The sequence below is a fragment of the Dryobates pubescens genome, chromosome 1, assembly GCF_014839835.1.
Source record: "Dryobates pubescens isolate bDryPub1 chromosome 1, bDryPub1.pri, whole genome shotgun sequence".
In the NCBI taxonomy this organism is placed as follows: domain Eukaryota; kingdom Metazoa; phylum Chordata; class Aves; order Piciformes; family Picidae; genus Dryobates; species Dryobates pubescens.
The window spans coordinates 37,829,794-37,853,170 of NC_071612.1; the positions used below are offsets into that span (position 1 = coordinate 37,829,794).

At 39.3% G+C, this 23,377-nt stretch overlaps 1 protein-coding gene across 1 annotated transcript in view; it reads left to right on the forward strand.

Annotated features, from left to right (window-relative positions):
• ARAP2 (ArfGAP with RhoGAP domain, ankyrin repeat and PH domain 2) overlaps positions 1 to 23,377 on the forward strand; it is a 127,057-nt gene that overhangs the window by 72,742 nt on the left and 30,938 nt on the right. Inside the window, exons 17-23 of the mRNA XM_009896550.2 lie at positions 832 to 1,030; positions 3,751 to 3,814; positions 12,736 to 12,899; positions 15,138 to 15,350; positions 16,367 to 16,472; positions 17,015 to 17,162; positions 18,538 to 18,606. Of these exons, the coding sequence (XP_009894852.2) occupies positions 832 to 1,030; positions 3,751 to 3,814; positions 12,736 to 12,899; positions 15,138 to 15,350; positions 16,367 to 16,472; positions 17,015 to 17,162; positions 18,538 to 18,606 (963 nt within the window). The remainder of the gene's footprint in view (positions 1 to 831; positions 1,031 to 3,750; positions 3,815 to 12,735; positions 12,900 to 15,137; positions 15,351 to 16,366; positions 16,473 to 17,014; positions 17,163 to 18,537; positions 18,607 to 23,377) is intronic.

The following is a 23,377-nucleotide window of genomic DNA, read 5'->3' on the forward strand; positions in this document are numbered from 1 at the left end:
CAGGAGCCTTTGCACAAAGAGTAAAGTATCATTGTTAGCTTAAAATCCTCTGAAAAGCCATTCTTGATGAATACTGATCTGCCTTGTGTGTAAAAGTTCCTTGTGCAGCAGGAAGAAATAACCTTTGTGATTTAATGTTTGCAACAAGATGGTAAAATGAAACGGAAAAGGAATTGAAGCGCTGTGTTAATGCTGACCTTAAGAATATATTAAAGATACTTTAGTATGAAGACATATAGTAGATGAATTTATTTCAGCTGCTTATGGTTGTAATTCTGTTCTTTTATTTGCTGAAATGGAATTCATAAAGCACTGCCTTATTTTATACAGTACTAAATGCTGATGGTCACATTGCTAAACAAAATTGTAGTTTAGGAAGTTTGAATTGTTGAACATGAATGGAAAAGCTATTCCACTTGATTTTGTAATTTAAATTTAGTGGGTTTATGGCTTTAAGAATGATAAATCTGAAAGTTTGTTTGTTGGTTTTTTTTTTACCGTGCCTTTCATCCATAAATCTTCTAGATGCGCCAAATGCTAATAGTCACATCACTAATTAAATTTGTAGTTTAAAAGGGAAGAAAGAGTGTGAATTGCTGAGTGTGGACGGGAAAAGTGTTCTACTTGATTTTATAATTTAAATTTAGCGTTTGTATGGGTTAAAGAATGATAAATCTCAAAGTTGTCTTTTTTTACTGTGGCTTTCATTCTTGAATTTTATGGATGCGCAATACCTTGATTTGGTTAGTGTTTTGTTGTTTTTTTTTCCAGGGGAAGGAAATTGTGAGGGTTTTTTCTTCACCTGACTCACCCCATATTTTTCTTTGGTAGCATTTTGTTCCTCCTGTGGCTGAGTGCTTGTTAGAGAGAGACTGTGACCTGTTGGGCCAGCTGTACTACAAAGATTGCCACAACCTGGATCAGTGGAGGAAAGGCTGGTTTGCCATTGAGAAGTCAAGCCTTTATTTTTGTCTTGAAATGGAGAATGCTGAAGAAGATTCCATATATCTAAGGAGGCTGCAAGAGCTAAGTAAGGATTTTACTTAACAACTAGAATTCAGGAAATACTCTGCAGAATTAATTCACTGCTAAGGATGTTTCTATTATGAAGTCCTAAACATTAGGGAGCTCAGTAACGATGCCTTTGCAGGAGCCGGATACTCTTCCAACTTTCATCTAAATATGGATTTGGTAAAGTTCTGTATTGGAATTTTTTTTTCTCTCCCCCTGCTTAATGACACACACTAGAAAGATTTTTTTTTTTTTTTCCCATAGCTTTGTAATAAATGATGACAGTTTTTGTTCCAGTTGCAGCAGTAGCTTTCTTACAAGAGTACAGAATTGAATAATAATATATAACCTTTTGGGATCATTGTCTCATGTTTTTGACAGGGCAGAAACACTCGCCGCAGAACATGTTCTTGAGATGATTGGCAGTCCTACTTTTAAAATACTCAAATGTACTGGAAAAATGATAATTCTCTTGGAAAACTATTTCACAGGCTAATAGCCTTTTATTTTCTCCCTGATACTAAAAATATTCTTTGCTTAATATCGTGACGTGCAAAGATAATATTTATACAAATGGTCTTCTATGACCAATTTTATATCATTCACTGTAATTATGCTCTGAAGCCTCTTTAAGCAGATCTGCCCTACTTGTTTTTTATATTGAAGAAGGCAACGTGTTATGCAGGAAAGTAAAAATAATTTGAGATTTTTACATTAAAGTAATGTAGGGAAGAGCTTTTAGCTCTCTATTGATGATCCTCTTTATAAATGCTGTCAGATTGTGGACTGCTTTGCAGGAGGAACTTGCCTAAATGCCATTGGGCTTTCTGCTGTTTATTTACTGCCACCTTACATTTGCTGTGAATAACACCGTGAAGGTGGTTTGCAATCAGGAATATTTTTATGCCTCTAGCTGTCTTTTAACTTGTGAATACTTTTTGTTGTTCTTGAGTCAGAATAAAAAGGTTTAGGGAACGGGAGATCACTTTCTGATGCTTGTTTTACTAATGCAACTGTAATTGCTCCTACCCTAATCATATGAACATCCCAAATCTGTGTGTATCTCAAGTATGTAATTGAAACATTTTTGGTTAAAAATCTTTTTTTTTTACTTGGGTTTTAATTTTGCACTATTAGTTGAATAAAATAATTGTATTTCTTAGAAGCAGTATATAGCCATATTCCTATATTTTATTTGATTTCCTGGTTTCCCCAAAATAATTCTGCTCCACTCCTAAAACTGAATTGTATAACTGAAACATGCCAAAGAATGAATCATCAGTGGAAAGGCAGTCACTTATCATCTTGATATTTGACTCAGTAAATGTAAATGAGGCCAGGTGTATGTGTGATACAAACCCATCATATAACATGCATCAGAATTCGTTTATTGAGCTTCATTGATATTCAGGACTTCACGGTTTCTGGGAATTAGTTGAGATAAGGTATGGATTATATATGACCTAGACTTTGGAAGAACTGACTTGTCAGAATTTTGAATTAATAAACAGGTTACATTTAATTGACCTGGTTTAGTGTATTCCACAGCATAGTTTTATGAGCTCTTTGACTGGAAACTACCCAGATGTATTTTCTTATAGCTCAGGTGTTTTGCAGGGTGGGTTTTTTTTAGCAGGACTAGCATAAGGCATCATAAAGATGGTAGTGGTCTTCACAGTATGGCATATAGCTCACATGACCGTGTTAGAACAGGTTGCCCAGGAGGGTTGTGGATGCCCCCTCCCTAGATGTGTTCAAGGACAGGTTGGATGAGGCCTTGAGCAACCTGATTTAGTGGAAGGTGTCCCTGCCCATAGTAGGGGATTTGGAAGTAGATAATGTTTAAGGTCTCTGCCAACCCCAACCAGTCTATAATTCTATGAATCTGCAGCCATTAGGGTGCAAGTAATGATGGTAATTACAATTGCAAGTAATGCAAGTAACTAGGATGCAAGCATTAATGGATTAAAAAATCCATCTTACTTCTGAATCATTCTGTCTTACAACGTTAGTATTTACAAGTTTAGTTTTAGATGTAATAAAACACTATAGCATGTTTTCACATTAGGGTCTGGAGAGCAGGTCTTGTGAGGAGCAGCTGAGGGAACTGGGCTTGTTTAGTCTGGAGAAAAGGAGGCTGAGGGGAGACTTTCTGCCTCTCTAGAACTCCCTGAAAGGCGGTTGGAGCGAGGTAGGGCTTGGTCTCGTCTCCATAGTAATAAGTAATAAAAGGAGAGGAAATACCCTGAGGTGCACTGAGGGAGTTCATTGTGGATATGAGAAGCAACTTCTTGACTGAAAGGATTCTTAAAGAGTGAAACAGGTTACCCAGGAGTGTGATTGAATCACTTTCCCTGAAGTTGTTTAAAAGAGGCAGAGGTGTGGTGCTGAAGGACATGGTTCAGCACCAGACTTGGTAGAGTTAGATACTGGTTGGACTTAATGACCTTGAAGGTCTTTTCCAACTGATGATTTTCCAACTTGATTATTAAAAAGTACCTGTTTAATTTTTCTTCATAGTTTTCCATATTAGTTTATCTTATAAATGTGAGTGTGGTGTTTTGGGGATGTTTGTTGCTACTAGCAGCAGCATTCTTTCTTTGAAATGTTTTAGAATTCCACACTCCTTTTGCCAGTGAAGATCATATTGGATAATCATGTCTATGTATGGATGCATGTATGTGTTTCTCTCTCCATATCTGTGTGGCTCATAGGAATGTGTTTGTGTTCTGCTTTCAGCAATCAGTAGTGTGATGCAAAATGGGGAGAAAATAGATGTCCTGCTGCTGGTTGAGAAAGGAAGGTAAGGTTCCCATCTGAATGAGGCTTTGATCTGCTTTTATACTGATGTGTTAGAGTTCTTCTTGATCAGTCATGGAGCTTTTTCACTTGCAGCTTGCTAGAGAGAGAGTACATTTGCAGACTTTTTAAAAGGAGGAAAAGACTTTGTGTATTAATTACATTTTCTGTCTGTGTTAGGAAATGCTAACAAGTTCTGCTTAATTAAAAGCAGTTTTCCCACTGAGAAAATTATTCCCAGTCAGATTAGTCTGCCAATAATGGTTTCTTCAAAAATGACCTAACTTCTTTTACCTTGTAAAGGAGGAGTACCACTTACCACCTCCCTTTTTTTTTTTAATCCCTTAATATCTCAGAATTCTGTGTTTCATTCGGTATAGGTCAGAACTGAGAGAGTATGCACAAGTTCCCTCTTACCATAATGTCTGATCTCAGTTGACAGCATACCAGCTAGAAAAAACATACTGGTGAAGCAAACATGATCCATGTCTGCTGATGTGGAAGATTGAGAGGAGATATTCTCAATGATTATTATTATCTAAAGAGTGGGGGGTCAAGAGGGTAAAGCTGGACTCTTTTCAGTGGTGCCCAGTGAGAGGACAAGGGGCAACAGGCACAAACTAGAATACAGGAGGTTCCGCCTGGATGTAGGGAAAACCTCTTACTTTGAAGGTGGCAGAGCCACTGGAGCAGGCTGCCCACAGAGGTTGTGGAGTCTCTTTCTCTGGAAACTTTCAAAATGCACCTGGACATGTTCCTGTGCATTCTGCTCTAGGTGATCCTGCTTTAGCAGGGTGTTAGACTAGATCTCCAGAGGTCCCTTCCAACCCCTACCATTCTGTGATTCTATGCTTCTGAGCAGGGAATAATCTGCTGAGATGGCTCTGTCAAATACAACGGTATGGGAGGCTGCAACTTGAGGTAGGATATTTCTACCTCATGGGTACCAAAACATGAGTAAATGGGGCACTTCAGCACATGGTCTAGTGATCACGGAGGTGTTGGGTAGAAGCTTGGACTTAACGATCTTAGAGGTCTTGTCCAACCTTAATGATTCTATGAAATTAAAGAAAAATTACTACAAATGATTCTTACTTTGTAAAAGGCTGGGGTTTGGGGTATTGAATGGGTTTGGTTGTTTGGGTTTTGTTTTGTATTTATTTTTTCTTTTAAACTTGCATTTCAATGATAGATTATTAGGCCAACATCTGTGTAAGGAATGGTGCAGTGTTCACACACTGAACACTAATAATAGGTTAATAAAGGAAGATTGTTTATTTTCTTAGTTAGGGAAACAAATAAAACTTCCACAAATACCTTTTGACACCTACTCATGGAGAAACTCTTTTGGACAAACTCATTGTACCTTCTGTGCTCTGAATTGGAACTCTTCCTAAGATACTGTTTTAGTTCCAGAATTAGGTAAGGTGGTGCAGATCTGAAACAATCACTTCTTACTGGTGATTTATATTTTTGAAGAAGCCTATTGAAAGATTCAGCATTAAATTCAGCTGCATAGATCAGGGAATCAGAAGTATCTTATTCAAGGTTTGGTCCAATAGATGAATAGAATACATAGAATACATAGAATAAACCAGGTTGGAAGAGACCTTCAAGATCATCACATCCAACCCATCAACCAATCCAACCCACCTAATCAACTAAGCCATGGCACCAAGCACCCCATCAAGTCTCCTCCTGAACACCTCCAATGATGGTGACTCCACCACCTCCCCAGGCAGCCCATTCCAATGGGCAATCACTCTCTCTGTATAGAACTTCTTCCTAACATCCAACCTAAACCTCCCCTGGTGCAGCCTGAGACTGTAAATACAAACTGTGCACCTCATTTCACAGCTATCAGTGCTGAGGTCCTGGTCAGGTTTTATTATTTCTTTAATCATAATATTTCTGTCAAGTAAGGGTAGGTTTTTCCCTGAACTGCTTTAATAGTTCAATAGAAATTCTGAACTATTTGAAATTAGTTTCAAGAGGGGCACTGGCTGATGTATGATTGCTGTGAATATGTTTAATTTTTCTTCACTGAAGTCTACCATAAAGAATATGAATTCAGTGTTGATATTATCTTAACCATTAAAAGCTATATGGGTATAGAAGCTTTGGCCTAGTGATTCTTGTTTAGGGTATTACTCCAAAAGTATTCAGGCATTCAGATGCAGGATGTTGCATCTTGCAGTGCTAAGAAATTTAGTAGGTGTGGGGGGAAAACGTCCAAGTATAAAATCACCTTTATCTTTAGTCCAGAAGAAGAGGACACCATCTCAAACTGCACCAGGGGAAGTTGAGGCTCGAGGTGAGGAGAAAGTTCTTCACAGAGAGAGTTGTTAGCCGTTGGAATGTGCTGCCCAGGGAGGCGGTGGAGTCACCATCCCTGGAGGTGTTGAAGAGGGGATTTGATGTGGCACTTGGTGCCATGGTTTAGTAGTCATGAGGTGTTGGGTGACAGGTTGGACTTGATGATCTTTGAGGTCTTTACAACCTTATTCATTCTATCGTTCTAGACTCAATTACTGTAAAGGGAAACATGCCAAGCAGTTCTCCTTCTGGCCCTCCAAACCTTAGATAAATTAATTAATACTTCTGAGATTTTATCAGCAACTACTAAATAGTATATCATAGTCTCTAGAGTTTTGTGTTTTGTCTGCTTTGTTTTGTTTTGTTGGATGTTTTTTTTATAGCAGTGATTGTCTAGTGGTAACTTTGGCATAGACTGATCACTTAGAAGAGGCTTTGTATGCTGATTTATTGACAACTCTTCACATTAATTTGCCAGTCACTTAAACACAGGATACATGATAAAATCCCCCAAAATGTTATTGCAAATGTGAAACAAAAGTAAGAGTTTTTTTTCTAGAATTAAAGTTGGAAAAAACCCCAACCAAACAAAAACCATTAAAAATAAAGACGTTTGGTACAGGCTGCCCAGGGAAGTGGTGGAGTCACCACCCCTTGAGATGTTCAAAAAATTAGTAGATGTGACACTTCAGGACATGGTCTAGTGGTCATGGAGGTGTTGGGTAGAAGGTTGGACTTGATCTTAGAGGTCTTTTCCAACGTTAATAATTCTATGATTCTATTAAATGAAGGCCAAACCCAAAACAACCCCTGCTTGTTTGCATGAAGAAATAAATGTGGTCTATATCTTGCTAAATCTTATTCGAAGAAACAGCCACAATACCTTGAGTATTTTCCTACTGAAGTTTCATGGCAAACTGTCTTTGGGTATCTCAGCTAAAGTAAATTAAAGAACATAATCCCTTTTGTAGCACTTACAGAATTTGTATTGCATTCTGATCTCTGTTGGAACACATTGTCCAGCCTGCTAGAGTATCTCTAATCCAGCTGGAAGCCCTGACTTCTCACAACACTTGTTTTCTCAGGCCATAATCAGATGGTCATTCATCTCCTCTTATGTTCCACTTCTGTAGTCAAAATGCTACTTTGAGTTCTTGCTAGAAGTGGCAAACTCTTTTCCAGTCTTGTGTCTGACTCTGTGTTCGGTGTGTTTGGTTTTATTGTTTTTCACCCTGCCTTGATCTCTGCTGTTTTGTTTGTGTGTGAAGTGGCAGGTGATACTTGGTCTCTTGTTGCCATCCAAACAGAAGCTGTTTAGTGATAGGTGAAGAAGCTACCCCTGTGTAGTTCAGCAGAGGTCAACAGAGGGGTTCTGTATGCTGGAAGAGAAGAATAGAATAGAAAGCTGAAAACAACTGTATGCAGTAATTATTAAATGTATCTCTGATGCCATACTTTAAGGAAAAACATTTGTGCAGACAGTTCAGTTTCAAATGGTTCTTCTTTTTTCTATAATCATTTAAGCTCTCTCTTAGGTATCAGTGAACGTTTTCAGACCATAATGTAATCCAGATGGTGCTTTTTTTTTTTCCTCCCTTGTTACACTTCTCTTGCAGTTAGCTCCTTCTTATTACAGATAATAAACTTTCCCTACATACTGGCACCGTTTCTTTGTGCTGATGGCTCATTAATTACAGTGCTTGCTTTTTAACCCTTTGCTGTCAGCAGTAAAATTTCCTGTAAAATGAAGCTACAAGCACAAAATTCTAGAATCCAGCAAAAATCTAAACATAAGACTGGGCTGCATGGATTTGTGCTTCCAGTAATAATGTGCTGGATATGACCCTTTGTAGAAATATTGCTGGCCTTTGTTATAGATCTGTACTTATTAATGGAATTTGGGTTGCAATTTTAGTTGCAATTTGATTATTGGAATATAATTTCATAGCAATTCATACCTTCTTGGTACATCTCTTTTCAGGCATGTGGATATTAGAATCACCTGAAAATTGCCAGAGGGCAGTGAATTTGTGCTGAAGTCTGTTTCTCACCCTTCCCACAGCCCATACCTGGAATCACTTAGTATTTGTGGCTTTCCCAGAGTTGCACAACAAGGCATGCAGTCTCAGCCTGGATGGACTCAAGCCTGGAACTGTTGTAAGCCAGGCTGGGATGGCACCTTGAGCAACCTGCACTAACAGGAGGTGTCCCTGCCCATGGCAGGGGGTTTGTAAGATCCCTCCCAACTCAGACCTATGATTTTATGAGATCGGTTAAGGCAAACCTTTGCACTGTTGTTCACGTATGTCAGTTTGTCTGACTGTGGGTGCAGGAGGTTGTGGTGGCAGTCCATGATCAAGTTGAAAAGCTAAGATTAGGTCCCTTAACGTTGAGTGTAGGTGATGCTGGGCTGCTGCAGTCATTTGTGCAATTCAATTTCCTCACTTCACTAAGGCAGAAATCTGCACGGATGAGCATTCTTGTTTGTTGGAGTACTTCAATTTTTCATTTCTTGAGTAAGGACTGTGTGTGCTTCACACTTAACAGAGCAAAAACTCTGCCATTATTCACCATGTAGTGTTGCTAACTATTTGTTATGAAGTGTGTGCATTTCACCCATTTTTTTCTAACTCAAAGAAGGAGCACATATATAAACATACTGTAAATGCAATGAATTCATGTTGTAAGAATGCACTTTGGCTCAGAGTCTGTGCAAAGTAGTTGTTAATCTGCATGATAGGTAGAAGTTTGTAAACACTGCAGTAAAATTTTGCCACACTTGAACTCCAGCTGGCAGCTGAGCCCCATACAGCCGCTTGCTCGCTTTTCCCCGGTGGGATGGGGCAGAGAATCAGAAGAGGAAAAGTGAGAAAAATCATGGGTTGAGATAGAGACAGTTTAGTATATAAAGAAAAAGACACACACACACACAAACAAAGCAAAAGAAGGAATTCATTCACTGCTTCCCATAGATGAGCAGGTGTTCAGCCATCTCCAGGAGAATAGGGCTCCATCACATGTTAACAGTGGGGAAGACAAAAACCATCACTCTGAACATCTTCCTTTTCTTTCTTCTTCCCCCAGTTTTGTATGCTGACCTTGACATGACATGGTCTGGAATATCCCTCTGGTCAGCTGGGGTCAGCTGTCCTGGCTGTGTCAACTCTTGTGCACCCCCAGCCTACTCTCTGTTGGGGTGCTGAGAAGCAGAAAAGGCCTTGACTCTGTGTAAGCACTGCTCAGTGGTGCTGAAAACAACCTTGTGGTATTAATATTTTCCAGTACAAATCTCCCAGCACACAGCCCCCATGCTACCATCCATGAAGAAATCTAACTCTACCCCAGCAAAAACCAGCACAAGCATTTCAAAAATTATGACTTCTACAAGCTTTGAAGTATCTTGACATTAAGTTGCTCAGTTTTGTGGTACATGGGAATCAGAACATTTCAACCTGCCTTTATATACTCAGTTTTAGACCTTGTATTTAAACTGAGTAGGTATTTTGATAGTAGCAGTTAGTTCAGTGAGAAATAGGTGCATTTATTGCTGCTGCAAACTGTGTGGGAGAGGGGAAGATACGGGCAGAAGTAGAGTCCCCATCCCTGGAGGGGGTTTGGAGATGTGTAAATGTGGTGCTGAAGGACATGGTTTAGTGGTGACATGGCAGTGCTGTGTTAATGGTTGGACTCAATCTTAAAGGTCTTTTACAACCCAAAAGATTGTGTGTGTGACATGAAAAGCAGCAGCTAGGTGTACAAAGTTGTCTCTATTCCTTCATGTAGTTCTGTAGAACACTTCTCCTGTGCTTTGAGCACAATTCTGCTTTTCTACTGCTACCTATTTTCCCTTTGCTTTTTATCCACCTTACAAGTTCATGAAGATGAGCAAATGGTTTCCAAATAGGAATAAAAATGTTAAGTTTAACTGAAAATGTTAAAATTAGAAGGAATGCTTAAACTTATTTGTGTATTGTGTTTTTATAATTTAAATGTATCCTGGGGGTGTACTCTCTCTGCCCAAAATACTGTGGTGTGAGGTAAGCTTTCCAAGCCTCTTCCACAGTAATTTGACTGGATTCTGAACACTCTGGTACTGGTTTCATTTTCTTTTCTCCCTTCTATGTGTGGTACCGGTTTAATTTTCTTTTCTTCCTTCTGTGTCTGGCAGTGGTTTAATTTTCTGTTCTTTTGACTGGGCAAAGTTGGTAATATTTTGGAAGAATATCAGTTGCTTTCCATCAACAATCTCAAGTTTTACAACAGCAGCAAGATTTTTTTTTTTTACATTTACATTTTTTTACTAGCAACTTTCAGGATGACGTTGTTGCTATAGGACTGCTACTTAAACAGATTCCCAATTGTCTTGGTTAATTAGTAACTAACCTCTTCATCTGTAATTTGAATGTAATTCAATAGCTTTTCAAATTTTATTGGACATGGCACTTGGTGCCATGATTTATTATGAGGTCTGTGGTGATGGGTTGGACTTGATGATCTTTGAGGTCTCTCCCAACCTTGGTGATTTTGTGTGATTCTGTGTATTGAGGGGGAAATGGGAAGATCCATAGAATACAAGATGGTCTTTTTCATATAGTTGAGGTAATTTGTGTTTCTCCACAGTTGATTGATAGCCACATGATTAAGAATTTCATATCTCTCTGAAAAAAAGCCCACAGAATAAGTTTAAATTACCTCTGAAATTTAATACACAGCTGTATGTTGTCTCTCCTCCTCTGGTACCAATTCATTGCTATACAGCAGAGTTGCCCTTTTCTTGTTTAGCAGCAATAATATTTTCACTTTACAGTATGCCGCTTCCTGTACACAGCATAATTCTGTAGATAACAAAAAGTAATCTGTTGAGACTTCCATTTATCCTTTTGCATAACACCATAATGCACATCCTGCTGTTCTGCAGGGAAAAGAAGCACAAAGTAATATGCATATATATCTGCATCTCTGGTGTGGGGGAGCACCATAAATCTTTTATAAACCATACTCCTAACCTCTGCTGATCTGTGAATAATAGTGCTAAAGGAATAGTTTAACATACACCCTCAGACTCTTTTCTACTCAGCTCAGACTTTTCCATTTTCTTTTAAATATGGCTGCAGGAGGGTGTCAGGGTGGGTGGTGTGTTGTTTGGAAGTCTTTGTTTGAGAACCACCTGTGTAGGATGTCCAATTCTTCTGAAAATGGGTGAAGGTATTGAATTAGGCACACTCATTTTGCTGTGAAAGTCCAGACCTTTATGCAAAATACTATTTTTTATTAATGGAAGAGGGTGGCTGAGTGTTTCTACTAGCTGGGCATATATCATGGTTAATATGACTTTTAAAGCTATGCAGTAGAGACTTCTTAAACATGAGCTTCAGTAAGATAAATATTTTAGTGTCTCCTGCTCTGCTGCTAAATGGTTTTATGGTGGATCTTGAGATTACAGTCAGGGTGGCGAGACACTGGAACAGTTTTCCCGTGCATGTTGTGGATGCTCCCTTCCTGAGGTGTTCAAGGCCAGGTTGGATGAAGCCTTGAGCAACCTGGTGTCACTGCCCTTGGCAGGGGGATTGGAACTAGGTCATCTTTTAACATGCCTTCCAACCCAAACCATGCTATGAATCTATGAATACTTCAGATTGTGGCTCTGTGGACGTTGACTGCAACCTCACTTCTATCCAGATAGGAATGCTGGAATGGAAACATCTGCAACAGCAAAATTGAAAGTTATTTTTTCCCAAAATAAAATTAATGTTTGTTTATTTTGCTGAAAGTATTTTCATAGAGGTTCAGTAGACCATTTTAACTTTCCCTAAGTAGCAAATAAATTCATTAATGAAAATTCTATGATTCTAAAATTAATTCCTTGCATTGCTTTAGCAGGAGACACGTATGTAGAATATTTTGCTTGCTATTTCAGCACTTAAAACAGTTATTACTTATATGCATATGGGTAAACTTTGCAATTGGGAGTTGCATCTTAAATTTCCCAATTTGGAGTTGTGTTTGAGAAGCTTGACTGATGGAGGTGAAGGTGTAGCATGTTTACATAAGAAAACCAGAACAAGGCCATGTTTTGAGATGAATGGGTAATTTAAGTGTTACATTAAATTATCTACCTCAGCTCACAGTTTTTTCATACATGCTGCTCAGCTCTGTGATTTCCCAAGGGTAATCACTTTGATAAATGTGAAGGAGGGAAGTTCAGTATGTCTCAGCTCCTCTACAGAAATTTGGTGGGTGAGAAGTAGAAAACAAGGAAACCCTTTTCCAGTAGTGAAAGTTGTCTCTAGATCTCTGTTTCCCCTTTAACTGTGACTTGGAGTTAAGAATGCACAGCGTAGGAGCAAGACTGAGGAAGAGTGATTAAAATGTTGGTCAGGTCCTTTCAAAAGCCTGTGACAGTGTTTGTGGATCTTGTTTCATTTATTGGGACACTGCGAGTACAAATGTATTGGGGTTAAAAAAAAATATGCTCTTACTGATAGGCCACTACCACAGCTATATGTGGTGGAAGGTGCCTTGATGTCTTAGTCTAAGTGTTTCTTATTTTACAATAACATCAATTTATTATTTTTTCTGCTGCATTCAACATATTTTTATCTGTTTCAGAACACTATACATCCACGGCCATACAAAACTGGATTTCATGGTCTGGTATACTGCAATTGAAAAAGCAGCAGGTACAGATGGCAATGCTTTACAAGATCAGCAGCTCAGCAAAAATGATGTTCCTATTATAGTGAACAGCTGTATAGCATTTGTTACACAGTATGGTAAGTATAGTGGATTTTATTCAACCTACGATCACTTGTATAATAGCTAAGTCCCCACACCATCAGACCTTATTGAATGAGTTTATACCTCACCTAAAGTAAACCCACAGCCCATCTTAGCCTCGCTGCTGTGATGTGATGATGAAGCACACTGCCACACGTCAAAGAACAGGCAGTCTGGGGAACTAAACCTTGCTAGATGCCCTTTAGAGACACCTTCCTATTTTTAAAAATTGATTTGTTTGCCTAATGCAGCTCAGCCTTGGGGTTCAGTGCCTTAGTGCAGAACACCTCAGCCCTGAAAACAACCAGGAAAGGCTAAGGCTTGGACAGGTCAGCATATCTTCTGAGAAACGGATGGTAACTATGGAGCTGAGCTCAGCCTTAAGGCTGCTGTTTTTTCAGCACAATATCCTAAGGAGATGTAGTCAGTAAGCATTTGTTTCAGTAAATCTTGGCAGCATAACTTTCCATAGCTTTAGATCATATGCAGATGATGTCTGTGTCCTTCCTGCTCCTGCAAATTCATTGGTTTTCTTGTGAGATGCAAAATCCATATCAACTCTGTACAAATTTGTCTTTCAGGAGAAATGTGTCTCTAACCTCTCTCATACTGCCAGAGCCTAATTTTTAGTTCAGTGATTGAAGTTTAACTAAATAACTTTTGAATGTGGCAACACTGTGTTACGGTAAATAGGTGTCTGGGTTACAACTGTTGCCTAAAACCAAGGGGGAAAAAATTATAACTAAATTGTTTTTTAATCATTAGCAATAGGAATTATTTTAAGTATAGTTTATGCTGCTTCATGCACTGCAGTGTTGTTAAAGTTGTTTAATGTTGTTAAAACTGGGACAGGTTGCGCAGGGATGTGGTTGAGGTCTCGTCCCTGAAGGCATTCAAGATCAGACTTAGTGTGGCCCTGGGCAGCCTGATCCAGTTAGAGGTGTCCCTCCTCATAGCAGGGGGGTTGGACAAGATGACATTTGAGGGTCCTTTCCAACCCAATATAATCTGTGAATCTCTAAAGCAGGGTAATTGTGTCTGCCACTCACAACAGTTGCCAGTGTGTGTTCTAAATTAAAAACCAGTTTCCTAATGTCTTTTAAATAAATTATCTATTTACTGAAAAATATGTGGGGTTTATTCAACATCAGCATTACTGGCTGCTAAAATACTCATTTTTAAAGCTGAAATAAATATTTGCATGCATTACTTTTGTGCATGCATTTTTTGTCACCATGGTAAAGGTTCTGCCTTCAGTTGTGGTCTCCAGATGACAGACACTATCAGGTCCCACAGCTGTTCCTGACAGTAACAGCACAAAAGCAGTATCAAATGGTAGTGCTCGTGGGCATCACAGGAAAGGTGAATTGCAAGAACATAAGACATGATTTCATAGGTTTTGACAGACTACTTAATTTGACAGGTACATCAGAAAAGCAAGGTTTTGCAGAAAATACATTTCTCTTTCAAGAAATGTGGAGGACATGGGAAACACTTTACGAAGAGAAACAACAGGACTGCACATCCATGCCAAACTTCCACGAGTTTAAAAAAAAAAAAACAAAAAAATAAACCCCCAAAATAGTATTCTTGGCTACTCTTATGTGTAGTATTTGAAGTCAGTCTTGTCTGTGGTTTAGAATATGAATTTTCTTCTAAATTGGCTTTGGTGGTTTCAGTTGCTAAATACAAGAACAGTGGTTGTCTGATGTCTTCCTGAATGTAAGGAAAAAAAGAGAATACTTTCTACTAGTCTTGAGGTTTTTCAAAGTGCAATGTTTCAGATTGGGTGAATACAATAATTCCATGCTGAGTCCTAAGTGGAGTTGATCAGTAGGGGAATACAATAGTGGGAGTGTACTCACGAAAGCAGCTTTTTCATGCATAATACAGCACCAGTCATCAATATTGCTTTCTATTGCTGTGCCTTTTTGAAGTCCTATTGTCTTAGGAAGTCCTGAAGAAATCTGGGAATGCAAATTGCCTCTAAAATATTCCTGAAATTGTGATCCCAGACTTGCTTAACAATATGATGTGAGTGTTTCAAAGAGGTCTGGTTTGGTGTAAGCTGACTGGGCAGTTGAGTGTGTGCAAAAAGTCAGAGATATTTTGGTAAGGAAATACAAAGTGCTTGACAGCCAGATGTACTTTTCATACCATAATGTCAGGTATTTTGATGGAATACTCAATTTGACATTGTACTGACTTTTGTGCCCTGTATTTCTGTACCTTAGGTTTAGGTAGCAAGCAGATCTACCTTAAGAATGGTGATTCTTCCAATGTGGCTGAACTGCTGGAAAGCTTCAAAAAAGATGCAAGGAGTGTTAAACTGAGAGCAGGAAAACATCAGCTTGAAGATGTGACGGATGTATTGAAAAGTTTTTTTTCTCAAATCGATGATGCACTTCTCAATAAAGAACTTTATCCATTCTGGATCTCTGCATTAGGTAATGTAGTCAATAGCACTCAATGCAAAAAAGCTTGGATATACATTTTCAGTAACAAATCTGAGGGGCTTGTTCATATATTCATAAAATGGTTTGGGTTGGAGGGGACTTTAAAGTTCATCTAGTTCAAATACTCCTGCTAGGGGCAGGGATACCCTCTCCTAGACTAGGTTGCTCAAGGCCTTATCCAGCCTGGCCTTGAACACCTCCAGGGAGGGGTCTTCCACAACCTGTTCCAGCATCTCTCCACCCTTACTGTAAAGAATTTCTTTCTAATATCCAGTCTAAATCTGCTCTCATCAAGCTTCAGTGCATTACCTCTCATCCTATCACTACAAACACTTTTAAAAAGTCCCTTCCCAGCTTTCTTTTAGGCTCCCTTCAGGTACTAGAGGGCTGCTATAAGGTCTCCTCAGAGCCTTCTCTTCTGCAGGCTGAACAGCCTCAACTGTCTCACCCTGTCCCTGTAAAGGAGGTGCTCCTGCTCTCCTGTCTTCATGGCCTTCTGTGGGCCTGTTCCAAATTCAGTGTCCCAATACTGGCGGCACCAGAACTGGATACAGTTCTCCAATTGGGCTCTCACAAGAGCAGAGTAGAGGAGAGGAATCATCTCCCTTGTCCTGCTGGTCACTCTTCTTTTGATGCAGCACAGAGTTAATTATTTGCTCTGTGTCAACCTATGCAGGGGCCCTACAGGTTAGCTGGAGAGAGCCCTTTAGCAAAGGCTTGGAGTAACAGGACAAGGGTAATGGCTTCAAACTGGAAGAAGCTGAATTGAGATGAGGCATGAGGATGAAATTCTTCCCCATGTGCAGAGCTGACCCTCTTTATTTTGCTGATGCTGTTTTCTTGAGCCACTGTACAGTAGCAGGCTGCTGGTGTTGCCTTCCTGAAGAAGAGGGTGACTGGGTAGATTGTCATTTTAAATGAGTAGCTGGTGCCAGTGTAGCTGATGAGAAATGCTGGCTTTCAGTGTGCACTGCAATTAGTACTCAGTGACTGCTGTTTCCCGGCAGATACACAGAATGAGAAGGAGCGTGTCAGGAAGTATGGGACCTTCATTCGGACGCTGCCACCAGTCAATAGAGCAACTCTGGCTGCTTTAATCGAGCATCTTTACAGGTCAGTGCACTGCAGTAGAGAAGTTCTTGTCATCTGTCATTCCCCTACCATCCAGGAATAGGATGTATAGGAATGGTTCAGAGCTGCATCTGTGACGATTGAGGCAATATTAGGGAATATTTCTTTAACAAGAGGGTGTCCAGATCCTGGAACAGGCTTCCTAGATGGGTGCTTGATACTCCAAGCCTGTCAGTGTTTAAGAGGTGTGTGGACAATGCCCTTCATAACATGCTTTATTAAGTGGACAGGCAATCAGCCTAGGTGATCCTTGTAGGAAAGTGAACTATTCTATTTTTATTCTATTCTAAATAATTTGGTATCATTTGAGTTGCAGGTAGAAAGTGTGAGTTTTTATTTCTGTAATGAAGTGAAAAAGTAAAAATAAATAAATATTAAAACTAATAAGTAATATTATATTTTTTTCATTGGATTTAATATAGTTTTTCTTTTTGAAATGGACTCCATATTCAGCAGAGGAGCCTCAAAAAAATAATAAAGGAACAAAGAAACCTTCTAAATGTCTTTTATTTTTCCTTCAACAGGGTGCAGAAATGTTCTGAAATCAATCATATGGACCCTCACAATCTAGCCATGGTGTTTTCCTCCTGCTTATTTCAAACTAAAGGCCAAACTAGTGAAGAAGTCAATGTGGTTGAAGATCTAATTAAAAATTATGTGCAACTTTTTGATGTAAGTATCTTTACATAAAGGTGTCCTCATTGCTCAGCTGTCAGACCCTCTAAAATCTAGAAGTCTTCTTTAAGAGGATCTTGCTGTTAGTTGCACTGGCTGAGGATCTGCAGGGCTTTTGCATTCTATTTTAGTGGACATTGTTCTTTGCCTGCTTTAAATTTTATTTAGGTTAGCCTATGTGGTAAAAAAATAGATTTAGAGGATTGCTGTGAGCTACTGTTTTCCAAACTGGTGCACATTCTTCTTGCTGACACCAGCACACCAATTTGAAGAAGATTTTAAGATTATTACTAATAAAAAAATAATACTTTGATTTGGATTTTATGGGTCTGATCAGACCTGAAGCATGGCAGGATTCTGTGTTCTTAGTCTCTGAGCTGCATTTACCGTAAAGACTAGAGAAAGAGTTTAGTTCCTTGAGCCCAAAAAGAAGCTTAAATCCAGAAAAGAAACTTAGCAGCAATTTGTTTTAACCATTTTGCATCACTGTGACTTTGTTTAGCAGTTTTTTAATGGAGTCCTCTCTCTTCTAATATGTGTTTAGTTACAGTAACAAATCTCATCTGTGAAATGCTATTTCTGACTGCTAGAATATTTTACATAGCTACTTCTATAAGAACCTGGGCGCTCTAACCGACAAGCAACTGAATATGAGCAAGCAGTGTGTCCAGGTGGCCAAGAAAGCCAATGGCATCCTGGCCTGTGTTAGACATGCTGTGTCCAGCAGGAGTAGGGAGGTGATTGTCCCCTTGTACTCAGCTCTAGTGAGGCCACACCTTGAATATTGTGTCCGGTATTGGGCGCCTCAATACTGGAGTCATGTGGAGGTGCTGGAGTGAGTGCAGAGGAGGGCAACAAAGCTGGGGAAGGGTCTGAAGAGGGACTGAGGGAGCTGAGGCTGTTTAGTTTGGAAAAGAGGAGGCTGAGGGGAGACCTCATCACTCTCTATAACTACCTGAAAGGATGTTGTAGAGAGGCTGGTGCTGGTCTCTTCTCACAGATAATTAGTGACAGAACAGGAGGGAATGGTCTCAAGCTGCGGCTGGGTAGCTTTAGACTGGACAGTAGGAAATTTTTTTTCACAGAAAGAGTGGTCAGGCAATGGAATTTGCTGCCCAGGGAGATGGTTGAGTCACCAACCCTGGATGTGTTTAAAGGTTGTTTGGATGTGGTGCTTGGGGATATGGTTTAGGGGTGAACCTTGTAGAGTAGGGTTATTGGTTGGACTTGGTGATCCTGAGGGTCTTTTCCAACCTGAATGCTTCTGTGATTCTCTGTGAGTATGGTTTATTTTAAATTAATGTTTGCTAGTTGTGATTTTTTTTATACTAGCTCCCTTATTAACTGATCAAAAATAATCCCTTTTAAACAGATAAATGAAGAGCAGGTCAAACAAATGGATATAGAGAACAGCTTTATTACCAGGTGGAAAGACACTCAGGTAAGTGGCAAATATCAACTGGTGTGAAAACAATAAATAAACATCAAAGACTGTTTTGTTGTTTATAGGCTATAGATTTCTAAATGTGAATTTCTAATTTTGTGTACCAACCAGGGTTGTTAACTACAGGGTTGAGGGAAATAGGAAATAAAAAGAAATAAGAGAGGAAACATAAACTGTGGAATTTTGTTCTGACCTGAGAAACAGGCTAACATAGAGGCTGTTATATGCTTTTATTATGGTTCCTAAGCTGTACCAGAAGGAAATGGTCAACATTTGCAAGTGTGAAAGTGATGACCTGTTTGTTTGTTTTTTTTATTTTAAACATGAATATTGAATATCTTCAAATGTATATTAATGCTTTCATTATTTTATGAGCTTTGGGTATACACGGTCTCTCTGCGTTAGAGTTTCACCATCGCTTTGATTTTTAAAGCATCTGAATCTTTAGCTGCATCCTGTTTTGTCACCCTTTCTAGAACCCCAAAACACTAATGTTATTTGGGGAAGCTTCAGACACATGCTAACAGTCAAACTGAATTTTGAGTTTGAATACAAGAGAAGGGGAGATCTTATGCCACATATTACCACCTTTAGTTGCACTTTTACCTATGACAACTTGTGAATAACTTCAGAGTGGCAAGAAACAGTGAAGTGATTGCCTGTTTCACTGAGTGGTGTTCATGTACAGTCCTAATTAAAGCAAAAATTGGTAAGTTTCATAACACTACCAAAGTGACTGAATTAATAAAAGGAAATGTAGAGAACTTAAAAGCTTTGTCAGAAGCCTGAAGTAGTAGGGGAGAAGCTTTCAGATGACTTTGGAGCTTGTAGGGTTTTAGAAACTAGTAGAACACTAGCAGGAAAAAAAATATCTATAATGCTTTGTCTGTTGGCTGCCTTCCTCCTTCCAGTGACAGTTTTGTGGTACCTTGTAAGCCATCATTAAGAAGACAGGGTCTTGCAAATGCATGTTGAAATTACATGTTCTCTGAATTGCTATCTGGACAATTATTTTTATCTCATATTCCCTTATTGTCTAGTTCAGAAGCTGTCTGACCATAATGACCCACTGTGAATGTGCATATAGGAAGTAGAATGCCCATTTCTTCCTCCTGGTGCCTGGTAGGGAGTGACCAAGTCACTGGGAAACAATTTAAAGTCTATTTCTAGTGCCTGGCTTGCAGAATGAAAACATCTGCCTTAGTAATGTCAAAAAAAAAAACCACCCTCCAACAAAATTTGATATCCCTAAAAGCATTCTGTAGGGCAAGAGTTGAAGTTGTCTTTAACAGAACAAATTAATTCTGGGGTCCATGAAGAGGACCTTCTTGAGTTTGGAGAATAACATTTTGAAGTCTGAGATGGTGAAAATGCATCCCTTTTGTTGGTAGTATACATTTTAAAAATGGTTGTTACAACTTGTATACACTATTAACATTCCCAGCAACTCTGGGAATCTGCTGTGGTTAAATGTTTGTAATGTCTTCTGGAAAACATAAGGAGATATGAGAGGAGTTTCATGAGCAGAGAAAGAGAGAGGGGAGACATTTTAATTAGGAGGGGGGAAGAAAAGAAACGGAAAGGTTTTTGTTGGACTGAGTAATACAGTAGCAACTGCTGGCTCTGTGCTTTTGTCTCAAATTGAAGCTGCTGTGAGCAATATAGGGAGGATCCAAATAAAATGGGTTTGTTCTGTATTTTTTCCAGCCAAGAAACCACTGTGAAATCACCTTTATGAGTTGTATTGTGTTGAGAAGGCTGCCTATTGCAAAGAAAAAAAAAATATTTTATTTTGTGCTTTTGTTGTTTTTTGGTTATTTTAATAAAGGTCTAGGCTTTATAAAATTAATGAGGTTTTTCTTAGAAAGCTTCCAGCGTCTGAGAAAATACTCTTCCAAATTTTAAACTTTATAATCAAATTGGAACCTTCATGAATAATTAGGCTTGTTTGGACTGGTTTCCCTGGCACTCTCCACGTTGTTGGGAAGTGGAGTTACAGAAAGATTGAAACAGGATTTCAACTGTTCTTACTTTGTTCTCAGCAATGTCTCCAGCATTAGTAATCAGCTTTCTGAATTGATGGTTTCACCTACTGTGATAATAGACTCTGGCTTGATTCTCATAATAGACATAGCTGAGCTTTAATTCTTCACAAAAATGTCACTTCAGTCTTAAAGAATGAAATAAAATCTGCTACCTAATCACAGAATTGTGATCATGATGTTATGGGAGACACCGTCAGGCTTTGCTAAAACTGAGGTAAAAAGCATTCACTGCTCTCCTTTCATCCTCTAGTATCCTCATTGTAGATGACTCTCAGTTTTACTAAGCTTGATTTCCCCTTCCTAAATCCATACTGACTAATCCAAGTCACCTTCTTCTCATTCCTGTGTTTGGAAATGCTTTCCAGGAGGATTTTCTCCATCACCTTACCAGAAAGTTAGGTGAGGTTGACCAGCCTCTAACTCCTGAAATCTTCCTTCTTGCCCTTCCTTCTTGAAGCTGAAATCAGTACTTGTGCTCTTCCAGTCTTTGGGAACCTCTCCCAGTCATCATGACTCTTCAAAGGCTGTTGTAAAATCACTTTCAGTTAGATCAGTGAGATTTCTCTCCACTTATGAGTCCTACTTGTCAGGCTCCATGGACTTATGTAAATCTGGTTTCTTTAAGTGTTCCTTAACCTAGTCCCCCTCCACTGAGGGTAGTCTACCTTGCTCCAGACCTTTCCTCTGGATTCAGGGATGGGGGGGCCCTGAAGGTCAGTCTTATTAGTAAAGACTGAGGAAAATAAAACATTGAGTACCTTGGCCTCTTCTGTGTGGTCTGTCACTTCAGCAGGTCCGCGTTTTCCCTGGTATTCCTTGTGCTGTTTATGTACTTGTAGAATCCTTTCCTGTGGCCCCTTGCATCTGTTGCAAGCTTCAATTCAGCGTCAGCCTTGGGTTTTCTAACCTCATCTCTGCACAACGGGACAGTAGCTCTGTGCTTTTCTTGGGTCACCTGCCTCTGCTTCCATCTCCTCTACCCTTTGTATGTCTCAGTTTAGTCAGCAGCTCTTAACTCTTCCATCCAGGCCTTGCAAATGGAAAAGGATGATTTGCAGTGCTTTATAGTACTTAAAACTTGGAAGACAGCAGTGAAAGGGCTTCTTATTTTATTAGGTGGTATACAGCTGTTAAATTTGCTCTCATTCATTCTTAACAAGTTGCTAGAAATGACTCCTTTTAGTTTCTGAGAATGCTTGTACAAAGACAACTTACAAAATTGAAGAAAAAGGCTCTTTCCACTTTAGTTTAAAGGGAGCAAAAGGGCTAAAAAGAAGTGCTGCAGGAACTATATGGAAATGTATACATTTGAAAATCTATTTTTTCCATCCCATGGGAAGGAAGTTCTCCAAGGAATGTGGTAAGTGCTAAATACTTAGGTATGACATGAGAGAATCTCAGCTGGACTGTGGAGAATGCCTACTGAATTTCCTAGATATGACCTGTCACTGATATTAAATTTTACTGAATTGTGTTATTACCTGGGTTTGTCAGTAAATTTTTGCTGTATTCAGTAAGTGCTTTCTCAGATAATTTCTAGACTAAGATTTTGCATCACAGCCATGATTTCCATCTCATTTCAGAGTTGTGGAAGTCCAGAGGTTTTAGGTACATATAAGAGAACCTCACCTAAGGTTTAGAAGCACTCCCTGACTCACTTCATGATCTTGGGACCCCAGCTCCCTGACCAGTGTGCCCTGGTTGTTTCTAAGCCTATGTTGTTAGGTTTCTGGTGGCATGAACTTGGTGACTGTATCATGTAAGAAGCAGTATTTCCATTTTTAGAGTTTAGTGCAAGGCTGATGGATGCCAGATGTACTGTTCTGTCCCAAATTAAGCACTTGGCTTGCTTGAAAAATGGATAGGGAAGGGAGACTTGGATTTGTAATAGCCAGCATGCTGCAGAAAAAAACTGACCTAGCTGAAGGAAGCAGCTTCTTAAATTGCCCTTCCTTGCATGCCTGTACATTGTGTGTCAGATGCTGCTTCACAGACCCAAACCATCATCTTACGAAAAGGTACTTTCTAAAGGGGAACTTGAACACAATTAAGCTATGGTTAAGAAGGAATCCTTTCCATTTAATATCTGATTGTCTGACGTTGCATCAGAACATGTTCATAAGATCAGTGATGCAAATAGATACTTAATACATTTGAGCATACAGGTTGTTATATCAGTAGTATATAGAGCATTTCTGGAGAAGAGGATTGGGGGAGACCTTACAGCAGCTTTCCAGTACCTGAAGGGGGCTTACAAGAAAGCTGGGAAGGGACTTCTTGCAAGGGCTTGTAGTGATAAGACTAGCTATAAGCTGGAATAGGGTAAATTTAGACTGGGTGTTAGGAAGAAATTCTTTACAGTGAGGGTGGTGAGACACTGGAACAGGTTGCCCAAGGATGTTGTGGAATCCTCCGCCCTTGAGGTGTTAAAGGCCAGGCTGGATGAGGCAATCTGGTCTAGTGGAAGGTGTCCCTGCCCATGGCAGGGAGTTTGGAACTAGATGATCTTTAAAAGTCCTATCCAGCTCAAACCGAGATATGATTATCTCCAGGCTGGTGAAGCAGGATGTTCAGGGAAAACCACATAACCAAATTTCTGCTGAAGAACCTGAAAGTGCTCAAGTCTCAAATGCCACTGAAGTTCCGTTCCAGGTGGCACTTCATTAGCTGCTCTTCATTTTCTGTCCACCATATACTTCTGCCAGCTGTTTCTGTTTGCTGCT